The following is a 22,693-nucleotide window of genomic DNA, read 5'->3' as shown; positions in this document are numbered from 1 at the left end:
CCTGCCTGTGAGTGTGTCCCTGTGCCTGTTCCTGGCCCTGTGGGGCAAGGACAGGCAGCTGGGCTGCCTCACATGCTGTGTGAAGGTGCCTGGACCAAACTCCTGCCAGCCTGGCAGGCATGAGAGCTGCCTGGCTGCACCAAGCTTGGGTCACAAGGGGTGGTTACAAGAATCATGGCTCTTCCAGCAGGTGACCCCCCTGAAGAAAACTAGCAATCCTCTAACTGCCAAGCTGAAGCCCTTCTCAGGTGTCACCAGTATGACCATCCTCCTGCTGGGAAGCTCCTTGGGCTGCATCTGGGTCCAGACAGAGAGATGGGCACGCCATGTGCACAACGCAGGGGTGCAAGAGGGGATGTATGTGCATGGGCACAGGCATGTCCATGGTGAAACCCAGCTGTGTCCTCCCCCTCCTTCCCTCCCTCCCTCCCTCCCGTGTTGTCCTGGGGTACCTCGGGGTGAAACGCGTGGCACGTGTCCGGCCGCCGCCTCAGCTTCTGGGAGCGCATCCGTTCACACTTCACTGAAGCGTTATGTGCGAGGCTGTTAAGGACACTGGCAGCAGCAGGGCAAGGGAAAAGGGGGATGAATGCTGCATGGACTTACAAGGCTCTGATGCAAGTTGTGCAGGTGTAACTGCACAGCCTAGGGGACAGAGTGGGGAGGACAAGTCAGCCTGCATGGGCTGGAGATATCTCCAGCACTAGAACGTGGCAAGAAAAAATGGCAGTGGCCAAAATGCATGGAGAGGGCTCACCATCACAGTGACAAGCTGTGCCGTATCACTTCCCTTATGAGGAGTAAGGGATGAAGACTCAACAGGGATGAGTTAGGGAAGCACCTGGGAGCACTGTCAAGGAGCCAGCCTGGCTGTGCCCACCCCACCACTGAACCTTTCTCCTGGCCTGTCCCACCCTCACCCTCATACAGCACATCTGACAGCTTGGCTTGGGGAGACTGGCTTCCTCTTCAGAGTCTGGAGGGCAGGACTGTCAGGGAATCCACGGACCCATCGTAGTCCCCCACACAGGGCCTGAAGGAATGGTAGGAAGATGTGGTGGGGAGGTTTAAGTTGGACATTAGGAAAAGGTTCTTCACCCAGAGGTTGCTGGAGCACTGGAACAGGCTCCCCAGGGAGGGCTCACGGCCCCAATCCTGACAGTGTTCAAGAAGAGACTGGACAAGCCCTCAGACACACGGTGTGAACTGTGGGGTTGTCCTGTGCAGGGACAGGAGTTGGACTTGATGATGCTTGTGGGTTCCCTCCAACTCAGGACATGCTGTGATTCTATGTTGACTGTTACCTCCTCTCCACCACACCTCAAGCCTGCCTGCTCTGTGTCTCCCTTCCTGGCTGTCTCACAGTTCAGGCCATGCTCTCCACCCCGGTGGCAATTGCCACAGCAGCAGGTTTTTCCACCCTAGCAAAGAGGGAGCCACACATCCTGTGTATGGATGCATATGCTGCGTATGGAAGGATATATTTGACTTCTTTTGCATCCAGCAGGACGGGTGGGAAGACACTGCAGTCACAGGTAGCATCCGTGACGAGGAGCAGGAGGTTACTGCTGGTGATCTGTTGTGCCACAAACATCCTGCAAGAAAAGAGTGGGCAGGAGAAAGCACATCCCTCCCGCTGCAGGGCCATGGCAGCTGCTCCCGCAACACCCAGCCCACAGCAAAGAAATCCAAGGAAAATACATAATTGGAAACAGGATCTCAGGAGGAAACGGGAGAGACTCAGCGAGCAGCTATGCACATGGGGGAGGAGGCTTTAGCACACCTTTTTGGTTTTTGGAAGCTCTGAACTGGCTCAGATTTACAAATCCCTGCTGGGCACAAAAGACAAAATCAAACCCACAATCCAGCCTACCAACCAAAAATACCAACCAGCCAACGAAACCCAATACAGGCCCTCTGCAAATGAGGCAGCATCTTGCAGCAGATGATACCTGAGAACACCTGGTTTTGTCCAGAGGTCTGCCAATGTCCGTTCAACATACACTTAGGCATATGCTTTTACAATGCAAGGATGTATGTACTATGTGGTCCTGTAAGGGGCAGAGTTTTGCTACATTGCATGTTGCTGGAGTGAGAGATGGACAATCCCAGTAGCATCACATGTTACTTTGGTGTGATGGGACTGACTGGCTGGTGCTTGGTCTTGCCCACCACCATGAAAAACACGCAGCATCACTTGGCAGCCACAAGTTCGCGTGCCCCTTCCCCTCCCTGTCAGACAAGGGTGCGGTGACGAGCACAGGCACGTGCTGGTGGGGCTGTGTCTGCATGTCAGCCTTTGCCCCAGGATGTACACGTGAGGGTTTGCAGAAGCGTCGCTTCCTGGTTATGCAGGTGGTGGAAGGCTTGCGTGGGCAGAGCAGGCTGAGGGCAGGCACGTGTTTGGGCTGTGTGCAGGGGTTTGTGCACACGCGTGTGTGTGCATGGGCAGCTCTGACGTGTCTCTGTGCTCACAAGGCTGCGTGCACCTGTGGGCTTGCTCACTGGCACATGCCCATCTGCAGCCCCCGCCCAGATGAGCATGAGGGGATGGCAAGGTTGTGCTGCCCACCCTGCTGTCCTGCCCGCTGCCAGGCTGCGCTGCCACCGTACAGCCCTGGCAAGGAGCCAGCAGCCTGGCCTGGGGCCACTGGGCGCAGGGATGGCAAGCTCGGTGTGCCTGTGCTGGTGGCCCAGCTGCAGCACTGCAGCCAGTATGTGGCTCTGCACAATCCTGGTTCTGCCAACCACCTCCCTGCCAAGGGAGAGGCCTTCTGGGTTACAAATACAGATTTGTGAGGATGTGCCCACTGCACCGACTGATCTGACTGCACTGGAGGCCCGCCCTGTCTCTCTGGTTATTCACCACTGAATCTCAAATCTTGTGCCTTCTCGCCTCCAGGGATTTCTGTATTCACTTGTAGAGCTGTTGAATGTCATATGCTGCAGCTCACAACCATTTCATTAGTGTTCCTGGCTGATGACTGCTTTGGGAGCTTTAAAATGCAGATTTTAACCCATGCAAAATTCAGGAACCAGGACAGAGTGTGGCCCATGCATGAATCCACAAACTGTTTTTTTGCCCAGGATGGAGTACCTAGCCTATCCTTGCTCTACTGGGAACCACTTGAGCTTGTGAAACATGATGGGGAAAGCCTGCATGGCCGAGCAGGCCACTGGCTAATGCTCCACAGAGGCTGTGTGGGGGTGCATGTCTCTCCTGAGCATAAAAGATGCACAGGAGATGTGCCCAGGGCCCAGAGGCTGCAACCATGCCTGTAACTACGAAGGAGCTGAGCAGAGCTCAGTGGCTGCTGCTGATGGCGCTGGTGAGGTGCTGCCTCACCCCTTGTAGCACATGGCAGTGAATCGAGTGGGATGGGCAATAGGAGTCTATTCTGTAGTAGAATACAGTCACAAAATCATTTTGGTTGGAAAAGACCCTCAAGATCACGGAGTCCAACCATTAACCTAACACTGCCAGGTCAGCCTCTAAACTGTGTCTCTATGAACCTCATCTATGCATCTTTAAACACCTCCAGGGATGATGACACCACCACTTCCCTGGGCACCCTGCTCCAATGCCCAACTACTCTTTCCGTGAAACATTTTTTCCTAATATCCAATCTAAACCTCTCCTGGTGCAACTTGAGACCATTTCTTCTTGTCCTATCACTGGCTACTTGGGAGAAGAGACCAACACCCTCCATGCTACAACCTCCTTTCAGGTAGTTGCAGACAGTGATAAGGTCTCCCCTCAGCCTCCTTTTCTCCAGGCTAAACAGCCCCAGTTCCCTCAGCTGCTCCTCATCAGACTTGTGCTCCAGACCCTTCACCAGCCTCGTCACCTCCTCTGCATTCTCTCCAGCAACTCAATGTCTTTCTTGCAGTGAGGGGCCCAAAACTGAACACGGGACTCAAGGTGGGGCCTCACCAGTGCCGAGTACAAGGGGACCATCACTGCCCTAAGTCCTGCTGGCCACACTATTCCTGATACAAAGAAAAAATGCTCATCACCCTGAGATTATTCAACACCCCCCCCAGCTCCCACCACTCAGGGACTGCTGTAACCACCACAGTACAAAATCCCTGGGGAGGAAACCTCTGCCAGTTTTCACAGGGAGGGCGGGTGGGTGCTGGGCTCCAGTGGGATGGAGGCACCGCAGCCAGGAGGGGTCAGTCCCAGGCTGAGGTCTCTGCAGCAACATCTTAACCCACAAAACGGTCAGTTTGGGGCACTTATCTTCTCCGTATCCACCCCGAGCTCATTGTACCTGCACAATCCCTTGATGTCACCAAATCTGCAATCTCTTCTTCTAAAACAGTGTTTGGCAAGGCCTGGTCATGCTGAGTAGTGCAGGCTGTTTTACTAACCCTTAAGTCTTTCCTGCAGTCGATCCAAGACTTAAGTCAGAGTAGGTAGGATTATTATTATCTATATATTTTTTTAAGAGGGATTCCAATGAGATCTGTTTGGACACCTCATGTTAGGAAAAGCTGGCCCAGTGGAAATTCATCCTTCTGTCACCTTTCCACACATGATATGCAGGTGCTGAAAATGGCCACTTTTCCCACTGACTTTTCTGTTATTTTGGACTGTTCATTCTCTTAAAATGAAAACAGAAAATAGAAAAGTGGATCCGTGTTCTAATTTCTTAGTTTAACACTTCTTTTTTTTTTCCCCTCCCTGCTTTTCTTTTTCTTTTTTTTTTTTCTTTAGAGAAACAGAAAAGAGGGAAAATTAAAAAAAAAATATATATATATTTAAATGCTCTTTCACAGTATCACAGTATGTTTGCGATTGGAAGGGACCTCAAAAGATCATCTAGTCCAATCCCCCTGCTGGAGCAGGAACGCCTAGGTGAGGTCGCACAGGAACATGTCCAGGCGGGTTTTGAATGTCTCCAGAGAAGGAGACTCCACAACCTCCCTGGGCAGCCTGTTCCAGTGCTCTGTCACCCTTACTGAGAAGAAATTTTTCCTCAAATTTTAGTGGAACCTCTTGTGTTCCAGCTTGATCCCATTACCCCTTGTCCTATCATTGTTTGGCACCGAGAAGAGCCTGGCTCCATCCTCGTGGCACTCACCCTTTATATATTTATAAACATTAATAAGGTCACCCCTCAGTCTCCTCTTCTCCAAACTAAAGAGACCCAGCTCCCTCAGCCTTTCTCCATAAGGGAGGTGCTCCACTCCCTTCATCATCTTTGTTGCCCTACGCTGGACCCTCTCCAGCAGTTCCCTGTCCTTCTTGAACTGAGGGGCCCAGAACTGGACACAGTACTCCAGATGTGGTCTCACCAGGGCGGAGTAGAGGGGAAGGAGAACCTCTCTCGATCTACTAACCACCCCCCTTCTAATACACCCCAGGATGCCATTGGCCTTCCTGGCCACAAGGGCACAGTGCTGGCTCATGGTCATCCTGTTGTCCACCAGGACCCCCAGGTCCCTTTCCCCTACATTGCTCTCTAATATGGAATTTCCCAACCTATACTGGAACCTGGGGTTGTTCCTGCCCAGAGGCAGGACTCTACACTTGCCCTTGTTAAATTTCATTAGGTTATTCCCTGCCCAACTCTCCAGCCTGTCCAGGTCCCGCTGGATGGCAGCACAGCCTTCTGGCGTGTCAGCCACTCCTCCCAGGTTGGTGTCATCAGCAAACTTGCTGATAGTACACTCTATTCCCTCGTCTAAATCGTTAATGAATATATTGAATAATACTGGCCCCAGTACTGACCCCTGAGGCACTGCACTAGATACTGGCCTCCAACTAGACTCCGCACCGTTGACTACCACTCTCTGGCTTCTCTCCCTAAGCCAGTTTGCAACCCACCTCACTACTCTATTGTCTAGACCACACCTCCTCAACTTAGCTGTGAGGATGCTGTGGGAGACTGTGTCAAAGGCTTTACTGAAGTCAAGGTAGACCACATCCACCGCTCTGCCATCATCCATCCACCTTGTTACATTCTCATAAAAGGCTATGAGGTTGGTCAAGCATGACTTACCCTTGGTAAAGCCATGCTGACTGCCCCTAATAACCCTCTTATCCTTGATATGCCTTGAGATGGCACCAAGGACAAGCTGTTCCATTACTTTCCCAGGGACAGAGGTGAGGCTGACCGGTCTATAATTACCCGGGTCCTCCTTCTTGCCCTTTTTGAAGACTGGAGTGACATTTGCTTTCCTCCAATCCTCGGGCACCTCTCCCGTTTCCCAAGACTTGGCAAAGATGATGGAGAGCGGTCCAGCAATGACTTCAGCCAGCTCCCTCAGCACCCGCGGATGCATCCCATCTGGACCCATGGATTTATGGATGTCCAGACTATTTAATTGCTCCCTAACCCAGTCCTCATCAACTAAAGCAAACTCCTCCATTGACCTGGCTTCATCTGGGGTCTCAGGGGTACAGGGCTCCCCAGGACAGCCTCTGGCAGAGTAGACAGAGACAAAGAAGGCATTCAGTAATTCTGCCTTCTCTGTATCTTCTGCCACCAGGGTACCCACCCCATTCATCAGTGGGCCTACATTGCCTCTGGTATTAGTTTTATCTGCTATGTATTTGAAAAAGTTCTTTTTGCTGTCCTTGACCCCTCTCGCCAGCTGTAATTCTAAGGAGGCCTTGGCTATCCTAGCTGCCTTCCTACATCCTCTAACAGCAGCCTTATATTCTTCCCAAGTGGCCAGCCCCTGCTTCCATGACCTGTAAACTCTCCTCTTCTGCTTGAGCATACCCAACAGATCCCTATTCAACCACACAGCCACCTGTGTTTATTAACAGATGTTTTTAATTTTTTCAATCTTTTATCAATAAGCTGTAACCCAGTCATTTCACCTCCCTGTTGTCCAGTGTGGCTGTTTAGCTTTGCTCTGTGGCCAGAGCTGTGGATGCGGCACTGGCCACACTATGGGGACAGTGGCAGAAGACTCTTTGCAAGTTACTGCCAGCCCCAGCTGGCTCGTGTGCTGTCACACCCTGGGGATAGGTAGCTCCCAAATTAAAGAGAAGCTGCAGTTCTTACTTTTGGCAATCTCCGCACTCGATCAGCCCGTTGGTCTCCTTGATGGCCGGCTCATACACAAAAACAGGGTACTCTGTGTCGCAGGGCTGCAAGGTGTCATGCTTCTTGTGCTTGTGAGCTGCAGTGGTAAGGAGACAAGATGAGAAATGAAGGACAGAGGATTGCATCGGAGAGGGTTTCTACTGGGATGGAAGCATTTAAGACTAGCGGTGCAGGTTGGAGGACCAGCCCTGCATACCCCCTTGGCAGCGGCCAAGAGCAGGTGCTGACCAAAGAAAGGGAAGGAGATGCTGCAGCAAGCAGCCAGGCAGCGATCTCTGCTCCCACTAGGTGGTGTGGGAAAACCAGCCTATGTGAAAAATGTGCCTACTATTCCCTCTCACCTCCCCAAAGCAAGGCTGAACCCTGTCCTGCCCAAGCCACAGCAGCTGCAGCACCCCAGGGACCCCAGTGGTCAGTTACACAGGAGAATTTGGGCACTGGTACCCTTGTGTTCGAAGTGGGGGGCAGGAGGGAGGGTCACATCTACGGAACCAGCAGCATCAATAAAATCCCTCCTGCCTAACCCAGCCCATGCTCATGCACTTTTTAAAATATTCACAGCTGTGACTGGGCTGTTCCTCAGTGCCCATGCTGAGGGACCTGCCCCTGCAGGGACCATGGGTGTCCATGGTGGGGTTCTCCATCAACCGCTGATTATTCTCAAGCCCTCTGACATCTCAGAGCAAGCCCGCAGCAGACAATTTGAGAGACAATATGTGTCACATTAAAAAGAAAACATCGCTGGCAAACAGATCTGGCCTGAGACCACAGGGAAGCTGACGATAGCTCTTGAGGACCAGCAGAGACCTGGCTAACTCATGGCAGTGGCTCCTGGGGGCAGCCGTCCGCGCAGAGGTAGGGACCAGCTGCTCCAACACTCATCACTCACACTCTGTGGGACTCCCAGACTAATTTGGGGATGAGGGGGAGCTGAACCGCCTTACCGAGCCTCCCTCAAGAAGCAAGGGCATCCTTTCTCAGAATTCAGCAAAGTCTGAATTGACTGAAACTACTGCCTTGGGCCTTTCTGGCAATTATTTGCTGCAGTTGGAAGTAGCAAAGCCAGCTCCTGCCTCTGTAAGACACAGGGGAATGTTGCTGATGGAAATGCGAGGCTTTGTTGCTAGGGGAGAGGTGGCTGCAGCTCAGCCAACAACAAGTATGAGAAATGGTTTCTACATCAGCTTTGGGTCTGAGCACAAAAGACTCGCTCTGCAGCCCTCTACCCACGCAGTGGCCACAGGCAGCCCTGCCAGGGGGACAGGCAAGGCCCCGAGTCCTGATTTGGAGGACAACCAGCTTATCCCTTGCAGCAGCGGTGCTGAAGATGTATAGGAAAACCTCAGGAACGCGGGCTTTAATCAGTGAATGAATGGTAAGAAGGCACCAAGAGGGTATCCATGATCCTCATGGGTAATTTGCATCACTGTAAAACCCCCCCTGAGATCTGTGGCCTCCTCTCCCCTGACACTGCCGGAGCACACAGAACGAGGCAGGCGCCACTCTGCGAGATTTGCCATCTAAACAATGTGGATTACGCGAGAGAGAGAAAACCTGGATGATTTTCTCTGATTTTCATCTCCACCATGGTGATCCAGTGCCACAAGACATCCATTTGAGAGCCAGGGACTGCAGCCCAATCTCTCCCCTCTGATGTCTCACCCAGGTGAATATGATGGGCACTCAAGCACCTCCCTGCAGTCCAGAGTCTCCCGTACTTGTGCCTTGTGCTTTTCTTTGGAACTCTCCAAAATGTCACTCACGAGGCAGCCTCCTACTTAAACTCTCCCAGATAGTGGGATCCACCTTTTAGTATCATGGTTAAGTTCATTTTGCACAGATCCAAAAGCACACAGGGCCTGATTTCAGCATGATGCCTTGTTCTGTGTTCACCCTGGATTCACATTAAATTCATCAACTAAACTTGTCGTTTCAGGGTCTGGCAGCAAATCTACCACCAGCCAGGAGCTGCCTGGCTGTGCTCTGTCACCATTTGCTGTCCCTCTCTGCAAAACCCATGCTGCAGGAGCATGGAAAAGCCTCTGCCTTTTCTTTTTACTCTGACTAGTACCTGTCACAGGGGTGAACAGCCCTGAGGACGTTCAGCATGAGCAGAAGACCCTGTTGCTGAGGTGAATTTCAAAGGCTTAGACATTTCTGATGAAACACACAGAATATGCTGTAAGGAGAGAAGCTGCAAATGCTTTCTGGCTCAGAGCAGCTCCAGGCCTGGTAACCATATTCTGAGCAGTGAAATCCTGATGGACAAAAGGAATGTGAGGGCCACAGTTGGAGTTCTTTTCCTTCAGCCTTAATTCACTGTACTAGTAGCTGGGAAAACAGTTCCAAACTCTGAAACAGGTGGCCAGACGGTTGTAGTCTGGGCCAGGGACAGACCTTCTTAGGGACACGCTTGCAGCAAGACCACGCATTGGTCCCTCAGCCACGAACCATCCAAGTCTCGTTGTGTTACCCCTGGATTTGCAGCACTGTGTGACCAGGGCTGTCACTGCAGCAAAGCTGTTGGCGATGGACTGTGCCAGTTCTCACTCAGAAGAACATCTGTGATGACCACAAAGGTGACCTGATAAAACTGGGGCACAATGGCTTGCAATAATTTAGCGTATTGCTCATGTCAGGAGCGGCAAAAGGTCCTGACATAGCAGACACCTCAGCCAGGTCCTAATTTTTCCCCTACTCCTGGCAAAGAATGACATTCTCCACTATCTCTGTCTTCCTGATGTAGTGCCATCAAAGCAGATGGAGTTAAAGCCATATAAAAACCAATGGTGTGAAGGATGGCATGCAGGGAGGGTGTGAATCAGATCATCGGCTTGGAAAACATGGGATGGAAGGAGATTTGAAGCCTCCCAGCCTCAGCTGGTGTTGAATCAGGGCCATTACGTTGGACTTGCTGGGCTTGGAGAACTGGGCCTCAAGGGGAAAGGCAACTACAGAGCCTGCACGACCCAGACCCAGGCCAAACCCGGCCAGCACAGCCTCCTGGCCTGACCCACAAACATGGGCAAGAGCTGTGCCTCAGCTCTAGGCACAGGACTAGAGAGACAACCTTCCATCAGTAATCCTGGGCCAAACTGTGCCATGGTGGCACTCATAGGAGCAGCCTGGGCATCAGGAGGTCAGGGGTGGGAAGTGCACGGGGTTTAGTTCCTTCAGGGGCACTTTTGCCACTGGCAGTAGGGACTCGGTCTCGGGCAGAGGCTGCGTTGCTGTTGGAGCCTTTCATGAACATCTGCAATTTGACTTGCTCTGGGTTAACCTCATCATGTGCACGAAGATGTATTTTTAAACTCTGCTAAACTGGCACAAGTCCCCTGCACAGACCATCTTAAATCAGTTTCTTGGCACAGGCTAAATGAAAAGAAGCTACTTTAAAAACCTCCTAACTTCTGCACAGAGACAAGACCTATGACAGAGATTATGCTTAAGCCTACTGCCACTTAATTTGCTTGGAAGCAAAGCAGCTGCAGCAGTATTGAGAAGTTCAGAGGAGCCCCGTGGCATGTACATCATCAGCAAAACGCTTGGGCTGAGCCTCTGTGGGCACGTGCTGGACATCAAAACTTTATCAGCGCTCTGAGAGAGTCTGGTGGTCAGGGATTAGCAAACAGTCAGAGGAGCTGATAACAAATTGCAAACTTTATAGCAAAGAGTGAGTTAATTCCAGGCTGTCGTTGCTACCATCTGCACTTCCAGAAAGACTCTGTCAGACATTTGGCAACCGATCCTTCTGAGTAGCAAAGGCAGCCGCCGCGCCTTGTTATGAACCACACAGCCCAGATTGTGAACTCATTCCCACCAGCATAAGTCATGGATAAATGCACCCCAAGTCAATGGATTTACCCTTGGACACATGAGACAAAATCTGCCACATAGTTACAAATACAAAATACAGAATTTAATCGATTACCTTGTGAAATATCCTCTGTGTACAGTACCATGCAGTCAAAAAGAAACTTTTCTGAGCTACAGAATTCTAGAAACAGCCCTTTCTGGGCTGCACGCCTTGACTGGAAGTATTTTTGGTTTAATTAAAGGCTTTCAAACCTGTTCTGGTGTCCATAAAAGCAGAAGCCCTTACAAACACAGAGAGGAATGAGATGCTGAGAGCAGTGAAAAATCTGTGTAAGCAAACATGTCTTCTCACCACCTCTAAAAAGCAGGTTTGTGTGATGAATGCAGGCTGAATATATCATGCCCATATTCCAATGGCAAGTCTTGCCTTCCCAGAAAGCAAGAGAACTTGGGGGGCAGAAACAGGCTCCGTGCTGCAGAACCAGAGGTGCACAGCCAAACAAGGGTGGGCATTGGATCCCCTACCATTAATTCCTTTGCACATATCCCTGAATAAATGTGTGCTCAGTTTCTCTCTCACAAAATGTCTCCTCTCCATACTTTTTGCATACACCAGCCTTGGCAGGCAGTCAAGAAAATGTTAACATCTCTGGCAAAAATCTACAGCCCATTCTTAACAACATGTGCAATCCATTTCTTCCAGCCCCAATAGTATTCTTCCACCCTGCTATTCCCTCCCCCACACATGGACACTAATTTTTTTTCATCCATAGCCACACTCTTTCTTTTCCTCTTCTTCGTACAGTAAGACACATTCCAACTGTCTCTGCTTCTCTATCTCTGTCTCACACATACGTCTTGCTGGGCAGAGGGTAAATCAGCAAATACAAGCTAGATATGGAAGCAGGGAGATATACAAATATAGCCACAGTCTGGACTCTGTCTTGGAGGGATTTCTAACTTGCCTGTAGGAGTGGATTTGTGAGCTAGAGCATACACTTATCAGTTGAACTGCTTGAAAGTTAATTCTGCATTATCCTGGAGCTGGGCTGGAATTCATCAGAATGAGCTAAGCCATGGGGTGTGGAAAAGAAGACTTAAGTTGCCTCTTAATATCTGAAGTCTATGAGACTTGTATAATTTTTCCTGCAAGAAGGCACGTGTTGGTCTTTAGTTTTGGCATAACAACTGAAAAGAATGGTGCAGCTGGGAAGCAAGGTGAAGAACACAGGCTACAGGCCCATTTAAGCCATAGTATCGAGTGATAGTGTTGTCTGTGCCCGCAGTCCCTGAGGAGGCTGGTGTGTCACTTTTATTGATTTCTCAGTGACAGACCTTCAGTCACCAGCTCAGCCAGCCAAAGGAGCAACAATTTTGCAGTGCAGGGAAACAGAACCAGACACTGCCTTGTCCCTGTCACACCTTTCTGCAAGTCCCCCGTTGTCCAAGAGGTGGAAGAAAGTCTTTCCTAGCCTGGGATTTCTAGCTAAATCCTCCTCTTTTCGCTGCTACGTGTTTCTACTTACAGTGATGGAAGACAGCCTTGGCTGGAAAAGTCAGATGACACACACAGACGCACAATGAAGATGGAGCCATGCGGCGGTTTCACACGATGGCAGTGCAATGAAGAGATGAATTTGCACACAGCAGTCATGGAGGTGATGCAGGAAAGAGATGAAGAAAGCACAAAAGGAAATGGTGATGAGCAGGTCAGCAGTGAGAACCTCTCCCTCCCTTTTTCCTTACATCTCCTCAAGCAAAGACTAAAACAAACTGCGGTCATTTAGCATCCACAGCAGCTCTCAGCAGGAACACCAGGTCGGTCTGTCCTTCAGAAAGAGCAGTCCCTCCTGCATTGCCACAAGTTCTGTGCTTGCTCCTCTGACTCTTCCTCACCACTTTCTGCATGGGGCTGCTCCCGTTATCCTGACACATGTTGAGCAGCAGCCAGGGATGCGTAGAGGAAAGCTGCAACTTGTGCTGCCATCTCTGGGGACCCTCGTTGGAGGAGGTGAGTGGGATCTCAGCATTATCCAGACATTGGGCTGATTCTCTGACGAGAATGAAATCTTGCTTTCTAAAAATGACTGTTTCCCTGTTATGCCAGGTGAGTTCAGTGCAGAAGACTCAGCCCCACAGTTAGCAGGGAAGGTACCATTGTCTCCACTAAAAACGCCGTTAGTGCTGAATAATTAGTGAGGATGTAATAACAGCACCTACATGGCTGACATACCAGATATACCCCTTGCTGCACTTGTGTGCCATCATCTCTTCTATCCTAGAGTCCAGTGGGCAAGTGAAAACCTTCAATGTGTTATTGAACCTTACTGTTTCCTGGCTAGTTCCCTGGTACCCCTGCTAGGCTCTGGAGAGCCTGCTGCTCCAGCCCTGCTCTGTCCCATCCTACAGGCCACCCTTGGAAAAGACTGGAAGGGCATCTTTCCAGCCGAAGGCCTTTTCAGCTGAAGGTTGCTCTTGTCCCACTGCACATGGGGTGGAGGTCCTTGGAAAGAAGAGCTTCCCCTCACGCCAGTAGTTACCCTGAGGAAAGCAAGCGGTGTGCTCCGAGCTGCACACACCTCACCCCGACCTTGCTCTCGTGGTGCCTGAAATGGGGGTGGGAGTGTGGGGAGATGGGGTAGTGGCGGGATGTGGAAGCTGGATGCCAGGGTCCATGGAGGGAGAGGTGGCAGAGCGGATGGTTGGCTCCTCGCACGAGGATGAGCTTCCCTGTACAGCTTCTTCTGCCACCAGCGGCTGTAACACTCACATGCTGTGGGGCGGCTGGACTTTTGTGTACTCACCATCTGCCAAGTTGTCTGAGTGCCAGAAGCTACTCATGTTAAACTCCAAAAGTAAGCTGTCAAAAGAGCAAGAACAGAGGATGCTTTTTCAGCAGCCTGGAAGGATGCAGGTGTTAGGGAGATGGCCCTGTCACCCGGCAAGTATCAGTTCTAAAATGTTTACTACAAATTTGCTGGCAGTGGAAGTCTGAGGTTTTTTTTTATTTTTTTTTCCTCTCCACATGATGAGGGTGTAGCTCTGCATCATGGGATCTGTACTGTGGAATAACTGAATGGGCTTTTACCTGAAGTGCATACTGTGTGGGGCCCTCGCCAGCTAAGAAAGGACTGCCTACGGCAATCCCTGAGGTTGGGAGGGGATTCAGCTACCATAAGTCCCACCTGAGGAGCAGGCACGAATGGCCATCGGGGAGCCTGTACACTAGCTACACAGAGGTAGCTGCACATCATGTTGAATTATTCTGAATAATGCTTAAGCATGAGGAGCTGGATCTTTGCCATACCTTGCCTTTTCCACGGCCAGCAAGCTGAGCAGCAGCACTTTCATCCTCATTTGAACTTGAACTCCGATTCCTCCCAGCAGTTTGAGGTGAGCCCGAATCCAGAGCTTGATTCATGGCCTCCCCTCTCTCCTCCCTTGCCTGTCACTCAGACCTGAGCTCCCTGGCTTCCTTCCTTCAGCCTTCGCCCTCTGCAAAGTGAGGTTGTGCATCTGCTCACCACGGGCGAAGGAGACAGGCGAGAGGACTTCGCATCAAGGATCTGCACTGGGCCCCGGGAGACCCGAGTCCTATTTCTGACTCTGCCACTTTGTACTGAGTGACTTCAGGTAAATCCCAGACCCGCTCCAGGCCTCTGCCTCTCAAAATGGGAATAGTAATAGGTTTCTGTCTCTCGGGAGCAAGGCGCTGAGCTGAATGTCAGGAGAAGGCTGAGAGCAATGCCCTATGTGGGGGCCTTGGCTTGTAGCTTTCTCAGCTCTCACCCCCATTGGTCTGAGCCTCCCAAACACCCCCATCTTTTGGTACTCACATGAGGAAATCACTTATCAGCCATTTCACTGCAGCTAGAAAGGCATATATTGGCTGGAGAACAAAAGAAGAAATGAGAAATACCATAAGAACCTGGTCAGAGAGTTTATAATTTTTATGCAGGACCCCATATTTCCGACCAGTTCCCTCCACTGATCAGAGCTCTTCAAGACAGGCTGGAAATTCAAGGCCTGAGCATCGCTGGAAAATGTTCAAAATACATCAAAAGCCAGCGGAGCTGCCTTGCTACTAATAATATCTTCTCACTCCCACCCCATCAGGGTCAGGGAGTTTATCAGAAATGTATGAAGGACTTTGAAGATGTAATTGCTTGATGATTTCTCTCCAGTATGGATGACCTTGAGAGCTCAGAGCAGAAGAGAAACACAGCTAAATGGGACACCACCAGTTTAGGATGCTTTTATATTCTGATAGCAAGTGGTATTTCTGGGACAAGCAACAGCATTACCCAGGATTTAGTATTATCTGCCATTGATTGATTATGCTTAACTGTGCTTTCATCCAGCTTTTCCTCAAGATGGCATGACTTCTGTCATCTTTTCAGCTACAAATTGGGAATCCAGCATTGTCCCAGGGACAATTTATCTGCCAAGGATCCTGCTGCTTCTTTTCTTCATGGTAACCATGTCTAATTGTCATCTCTCCCTCTCATAATCATGCCCGTATCCTCAAACCCAAAACAGATGCAGCAGTCACAGGACACAAGATAATGTTCCATTATTACTAACTGACTTATCTTCAACCAAAGTAAGTCAGCAAATAGTAAAATGTATAGATGGTTGGGAATTTGACTGATTTTTTTTCTTTGAACAATGCATATGAACAATGGACTTTTCTCGATTTTTTTCCTTTTGGAGGGCTTTGCTAAGAGGGGAAAGGAAGAGATGAAGGCTGAATGCTCACCCTTTTATTCTCTTCCCAATCCACCTAATTTTTGGCAGCTCATATTTTGTGACATGTCTTTCAGTCATCAAAATTCTCAAGGATATGATCAAGCAAATATTTGCACTGCAATCACAATATTTTACCTATCCAGCTTAAGTATAGCTATTACCAAAACTAATATATTGTCAAAAATAAAACAGATTATTAAAAATTTATATTTTGCTGTAAATTCTTTGACTGGAAAAAAATGACCATGTGATGCTGTAGGACATACTTCCAGCACACCACATTTTAAAGTATCAAACAATCATAATAGCAAGAAACACATCCCTGTTTAGGATTGCTTCAACTACTTTGAAGTGGCCTGAGTGCTGACTAAGTACTTAGCTCTGCCTGTGCGAGGCCAGTTTAGGACGGTAGAGTGGGATTAGACTTTGTATCAGACTAAAGAGAGGTTGCATTTGGGTACTGGCAAAACTGTTCACTCTGATAGCTTGTTCCCTGGGTTATCAGCATTTCTCAGCAGCTTTAGCCCCTCTCTCTGTGGCTCCAAGCCCACTCACACTTCCCTGAGAGGCTGACAGCTTTCTCCCAATGCTCTGTTCCCTGACAGTGCAATTTTTCTTTTTGAGCTGCTGAGTAAAACTATGCCCTGTAAAGGCATTTCTGTTCATTTCAGTTGCAAGCTGGTTCTTCAGCTTTTAGGAGGAGCCTGGCATAGTCTAGATCCTGTCCTCTGTCTGGTGCTTCCAATTATCTGTGAGATCCTACATGCCAACAGAGTGCCAAATTGGAAACCACTGTCAGTGGCCAACAGTGTCTCAGAAATCTGCCTTACATGAGTCTGGACATTCCCACCACTTGAAAGCAAACAGCTACTAAGCTCTTTTGGGGACTGTGCTACATCAAGGTGTTGGAGATGTCCTAGGAGAAAGCCTCCAGAGCTGAGCCCAGAGAGGGCTGCGTGCCGACAGATACGTACGCTGAGCAGAGGCCGGGCACCGCTGTGGTGGTGGTAGGGTACTTTGCACATTGCTTGGTAGTCATACATGGTCACCCTGCAATCAACACAAAACAAGCAAGCTGTCAAAAGCAAACAGTGCAGCTGCTTATGGGATGCACGCATCAGCGTGCACTGCTTTTTCTGGAAATGTTTCTGTGTGGAAGAATTAAAGCACTGGCCTGTTCACGTGTCTTTGCTGTTTGGTTGGTGCTGGATTTCGCAAAGCGAGAAATACAGGCCCTGGATTAATGTAACTGGGTCAGTACAGGAGGAAATATGTCCCTAATTTCAGATGGTGAGTAAAGCAGGCTGCAAAGCATGAGAATTATAATTGTAGCTATCTCAGGTCCCCCCTAGTTGCCGTTTTCAAGCCACTGAAACTCTGATCTCTCTTTCAACATGGGCTGGGGGAGTGGAGTGAGACAGAGGTATTTTTAGGAGAGAGAGAGAAATGTGCTCAGCCAGCTGCAATGCCACATCTGGGAGGGCTCTCAAACAACTGCTCATAGAAAGGCTTTCCAAGTGGCAGAAGGAACTGAAGCACTTTACCCAAAACACCAAGAAGTGTTTCCCATAGTGTCTTGCCCTGGAAAAGACAGAGGAGCAGCTGCTTGCTGCAAAACAGAGATCAGGACTTACAGTCTCTCTTGGTGCTTTGCAGCAGGTGGAAGAGCAGGAGATGAGGAGAAACAGGGTGTGTGGTGATGGCTGAGTGAGTCAGGGGAGAGGGCAGGCAGCTAAAGGAGCTCTTGTAGCCAAATAAGAGAGCCATGTGCACCAGCACGTGCATTTTCCCCTGCTCAGTGGTGCTGCTTATAGGGACCAGTACGCTCTGACCCACACATCAGCTGAAGAAAGAGAAGTACAGCGCAGAGATCCTCCACTTACCGCCTGAACATGCCCATGTTTAGTAGCTGGGTCATTACTGAGCCTTCCACTGCACCAAAAAATTTTCCAGTCTGCAAGCACAAGAAAGGAAAAAAAAAAAAAACAGAACAGAGTGTCAACAGTAAAATTTCCAAATGCTCGATGGCTCCAGCCGATCCAGTCTGTCTGGAGGCCTGCTACACATAACAAGTGTTTCATAAGGAGGTAAGGCTGAGCTTTATCCCTTGGCTGGCTGGAAAGCTTGAGGGAGGACTTCCCCCATCACCAGCTGGGCATCCTGCACCATTCCTACCGCACTTCGAAATGATTTAGCCCACGTAAGTCCCTGCAGCTTGCAACAGAAAAAGGCAGATTCTCAAGCTGCAGAGACCCTGCACGTTGATTCTCTGGCAGCCTGGGCTCTCCTGTGGGTTTTTGTGAATCCACATTCGCTGAATCTGAGTGCCCAAGTCTCCTTCCGCTTGAGCCTCTCTGCCCGCCTGCGGCCGCAGCAGCTTCGGAAACCTCTGTTCTCCTGCTGCCCGAGGCGAACTGACTCACTGCGCGTGCACACATTTATTTAGGTAGCAAACACAATCTGACAACTCACTGCTGTGCAAGTTTGGAGCAGGCAGTAACCCAAACCAACACAACACACGCTGACCCATCCCTTTAGCTGACAAACTATGCCCTGGCATGGCCAGAGCTGTGCCAGCACAGGCTCCACCCTAGCACAAGTTGCATTTGTGGGGGTAACAACCCCCAAATTTTGCTTGCACACCTGGACTAAAAGTGGAGCTCATGGCTCTCTGGTCCCATTTACGTTTTGGAGTCAATAACCTCAAATACAGTCCTAATCTCAAATCTGGAAACCACTGCTCGAAAGACTTGTTCAAATAAACAACAGCTCTGGCTTTCCTGATTACTAAGCCATGACAAATCTATTACAAAAAATGCTTTGAATCTGCCAAATCCACTGCTCTGTTTGCAAGCAAGTAAATAAAATACTCATAAATAATAAAAATGCAGATATGAGCTGTCCATCTATTTTCCTGGCTCATGGGTCTTGACATAGTAAATAGCTTCTATATGTTATGGAACTGTTCATGCAGTTTGAGGGGTATTTTACATTTCCACTGATAGGCTAGCAGTCATTTAGCACATATTAGGAGATGACAGATGACTTCATTTATCTAAGTGGGGCATTTCCACTAAAAAAACACACACACACAAAACTTTGGCAGATTTACCTAAAATCACATGGTAATCATCTAGCAGTAGTGTTACATGGTTATGAGCCTCTTCCCAACAGGCTTTCGAAGGCATTTCACTGTATAAATCGATACATAACATCAACTCCCCTTCAAGCATTTAGGCTGTAATCATCTCAGACATATAGCCAAATGTGTCTGAGCAAGCCCTAACTTTTTTTTTATCTCCCTTGCTCATTCAATCTGATTAGGGTGGTCAGGAGGCCAGCTGCTTCCATTTAATACCAGTCTGCAGCCCCAGCAGGAGCTGGAGCTGTGGGATTTAATGCAGTGCAAGCTGCAGCTGGTGTGGCAAGGACAGGGGGCCACTGCAGGACTGCAAACGGGCCCAACCCTGTCCAGAGGTGCTGATGTCTGACTGAATTTATCCAGGTAGGATGCCATTCCTATAGGTACAAGTATGAGGAGCTATTAGCATAATTGCAAGTGAGGCCTAGGGAATGTGCTCAGAAAAGCATCAGCAAACTGGCCTTTAACACTGAATCAGACATTGAAAGCTCGCTGCTGTTTTAGGTACCCTGTGCAGGTGGTAACACAGGAAAGCATCACTTGGCAGAAACCAAAGTGGTCCTGTACTGAAGCGACACCTTGAAAGCAGGTGTCATTACAACCTGCTTCCTCCAGTGACTGGCTGCTGCTCTCCCAGACATCCCTCTGCTGTGCTTCTCCTAACTCCCAGCTCTGGGCAGATTTCCACGGGCCCTTGCAATTTCAAAGGTTCACAGCACAAAGCATCACCTCTGTCATCCTGCAGGACACACACTGCAACACAGCCCCCTGAAGCTGAGAGCGTACAGGTACATATGCAGGCTAAGCATGGGAAGGAGATGCATCCTGGAGCACACATATGGCTAAAAAGGTACATCACTGCTTACAGACATATATGTGTCACAGAATAATAGAATAGTTTGGGTTGGAAGGGACCTTCAGAGGTCATCTAGTCTAACCCCCTGCCATGAGCAGGGACATCTTCAACTAGATCAGGTTGCTCAGAGCCCCATCCAGCCTGGCCTTGAATATCTCCAGGGATGGGGCATCTATCACCTCTCTGGGCAGCCTGTGCCAGTATTTTACCACTCTTCATGTCCATGCTTTGCTGGCTCATTGAGCAATTTGCACTTTTGGTATACACAAAAGCTGTAGACAAACAAATGGGCCAGGCCACAAACAAAGCCAGCCCTTGCTCTTCCACAGCCTGGGTCCAGCCATGGTGGGATCTTGGTTTTTTAGCTGTCAACCTGCACCCTGTCCCTCCAGTCACCCCTGGGCAGAGCTTGCAGACATACTCTGTGAGATGCCTCAGGCAGAAGGCAGCATCCTAGAGAAAGAGTTTTAGTGAGTGAGGGGGCATCTGGATGCAGCATGTGGAGGGAGCTCCAGACCTGTGATGTGCAGCTGTGTCTCCATCTGGCAGCAAAACATAGTTAAAAATTTGGGGGCGATTGTGGGGCCACAGCTACAAACATCAGCAGAAACGTAGGGGAGAGAAGCCCTCACTGCAGCACAGCCTGGGCCTATCACATATTTTCCCTTCCTCCCCTGCCCTAGATTGCCTGGTCCTCCTCCTCACCCACTCCCTTCTCCTGGCCCTGGCTAGTAACTCTCTGCTCCCTTCATGATGAGTCTGGATGGGGGGGATTAGCCCGAATTAAGAGATTTACTCATTCTTTCACAAGTAATCCTGCCAGGAGCTTCCAACTCGTCACTCATTAAAATCCTGAGTCCTCCTTTCTTCTGCAGTGGCTTCTGGCTACTGGCAAGCTTCCTGCTGCCTTCAGGCAGAGGATATTAGAGCTGATCCCCCATCCCAATCCCCCATCCCCAGGGCAGAGTGGAGCACAGCCTGAGCCAGGCTGTGAGCTGAGCACACTGTAAAGCACCACAGACCCAAAGAAGCAAGCAAGGAGATGGAACAAAACATCTCAGAGTCCCCGGACCAGGTCTCTGGTGCCAGCCACTTGTCCAGGGCTGTAAGGACACAGGTAATTAGGCACCCCTCTGCTCTTCTTAGCTGGGCCACTCTTGTTGGTCCTGGTGTCAGGTACAAGGCAGGAAGGGACAGCAGCAAATTAGCTGATTTCTCCAGAAAGGCAAAAACCCCACAAAAATCCAGGTACGGGATTTGTTTTTTTCCATTAAGTTAAAGGATGCACTGAGGGAAGAGTGTGGCATGGGGGCAGGAAAGACCATATAGCAGCAAGTGATCCCACACAGCAGCATTCAGGGAGCAAGGTTATTAAACCTGGGGTATGGATTTAATGCTGCTGCTGTCTTGAATTCCCTGTAGGGTTTAACAGTCTGGACACTCATGGTACCACTGGGAAATAAAAGCAGTAACTGGAACAAGATAAAGAAATCAGCAGAAAAGTAGTGGTAAACTCTCTGAGGTCAGGGGAGGTAACAGCTAGAGGAGATGACAGCTCTGGTGCCTGCCAAAATTCCTGATCTCGGAGGCATGTGGATGATGTTTATAATTTAACCAAATCCACTATAATGCCATGTTTTTGCTAGTCAGGTCTTTCAGAGACAAGCTTTTTGAAAAACCCATTTTCCATAAGATGCAGGAAAAATACAAAGATAGAACCCAGGAGGCCAGTGCTTCTTTTTTGACACATCTAGTCATTGTAGGGGCACTTTTACCGGAATATTCAGTGAGTGGGGTAGGTCACTTTCCCGACAGAGAAGAGGCTGGTTATTCCTTGCAATATGCCCTTCTTGCTATCTGTTTGTATCACCCCTTGGTGCCACTATGTTGCTGATTCATTTTGCTTTGTGAGCCTCAGCAGTTCTTATCTTGGCCCCTCTGAACTCACTGCATAGTGGCTGCAGAATTCATCATCTCACCTTTTTCTTTTGCCAGTCTATTTGGAAAATTCTAACCAACACAAGTCCAGATGGGAAACCATGGCACTTTTATTGGTGACACTCTCTGACTAAATATCCATCTAAAAATTTATTCTTTCTTTTCTGTCCCAGCTGCTTTGAGACCAATGCCACTGCTTCACGCTTCACTCTTTAACAGACTCTTGTAAGGGATGCTGTTAAAGGCTTTTAGAAAAACTGAAATGCAGTTAGGTCATCCATTCTCCCTTATCTCCTGATTTACTCACACTTTCAAAGAACTACAGCTGATAAGATAGGTTTTCTTCCTTTATAGAAGCTGTGCTGCTTGTCCCAGATGCATCCGTCGGGTATTTTATTACTTTATATTTAATTGCCATTTCAACATGCTTGTCACATCTTGAAGAAAGTAAGTTCTGGGATCAGATCGACTGCTTTTTGGAAATACGCATACAGTATTTGTGAACTCCAGTACTAGGGCAATTTCAATGAAACTCCACACTTCTGTCAGTAAAAAAACTGCTTCATTTCCCATTTCTTGTATGAGCCCACTTTTGATATTGACTTATTGCTTTGTAGCTTATGGAACTGTTCCAACACGTTACTTTCTGACACCCAAATCTATGGCCTTTTATTATTTTGAAACAAATAGCTCCGTGATGAATTTACTGGAGAGCAGAAAAGTATAGCTAAACCGTGCAGTGGCTGGTAGTGTTGACTTTACCCAGGCTGCAGGGGATGTCACATCACAAACCGTGCCCCTTCAGCTCCCTAGAAAGGGTCATGGAGGCACTGGCAGCAGGAGGAAAAGGAAGCAGTTTCAGTTGCTTATATTTTTGTCAGTATTCTGAGTCTTTTTCCTTACTTCTTTCACCTCCGCAAGTCCACTAAATCATCCAGTTCTTCAGACGTGCTCCTGTTTCCAATTTGCTTAAATGATTTTGTCTTCATTTTTGCCTTTGGCATTTTGCTCTTACCATCCCCTAAGTTTTCTTTCCTGAAGAATGCCTATCTCAATTTCAGAGGTGTCCAAGAGTGCTGCTCCCTTCCCTTCCCTTCCCTTCCCTTCCCTTCCCTTCCCTTCCCTTCC

The 22,693-nt window shown here is 49.1% G+C and overlaps 2 protein-coding genes and 1 pseudogene across 3 annotated transcripts in view; 2 read left to right on the top strand and 1 right to left on the bottom strand.

Moving 5' to 3' along the window:
• CACNA2D4 (calcium voltage-gated channel auxiliary subunit alpha2delta 4) overlaps positions 1–22,693 on the bottom strand; it is a gene marked incomplete at its 5' end in the record, with an annotated part of 134,766 nt that overhangs the window by 1,787 nt on the left and 110,286 nt on the right. Inside the window, 8 exons of the mRNA XM_082074558.1 lie at positions 453–523; positions 1,441–1,595; positions 7,023–7,140; positions 12,407–12,427; positions 13,685–13,740; positions 14,717–14,769; positions 16,604–16,679; positions 17,513–17,583. Of these exons, the coding sequence (XP_081930684.1) occupies positions 453–523; positions 1,441–1,595; positions 7,023–7,140; positions 12,407–12,427; positions 13,685–13,740; positions 14,717–14,769; positions 16,604–16,679; positions 17,513–17,583 (621 nt within the window). The remainder of the gene's footprint in view (positions 1–452; positions 524–1,440; positions 1,596–7,022; positions 7,141–12,406; positions 12,428–13,684; positions 13,741–14,716; positions 14,770–16,603; positions 16,680–17,512; positions 17,584–22,693) is intronic.
• LRTM2 (leucine rich repeats and transmembrane domains 2) overlaps positions 1–22,693 on the top strand; it is a gene marked incomplete at its 5' end in the record, with an annotated part of 107,150 nt that overhangs the window by 55,749 nt on the left and 28,708 nt on the right. The gene's annotated exons all lie outside the window — the stretch shown is intronic.
• LOC309447112 lies at positions 10,939–11,870 on the top strand (annotated as a pseudogene). Its single transcript has one exon. The product of its transcript is annotated as an uncharacterized misc_RNA (transcript).

The sequence above is a fragment of the Streptopelia decaocto genome, assembly GCF_964273445.1.
Source record: "Streptopelia decaocto genome assembly, chromosome: 1".
Lineage (NCBI taxonomy): Eukaryota > Metazoa > Chordata > Aves > Columbiformes > Columbidae > Streptopelia > Streptopelia decaocto.
The sequence above is the reverse complement of the archived record's forward strand: the minus strand, read 5'-3'. Positions and strand labels throughout refer to the sequence as shown.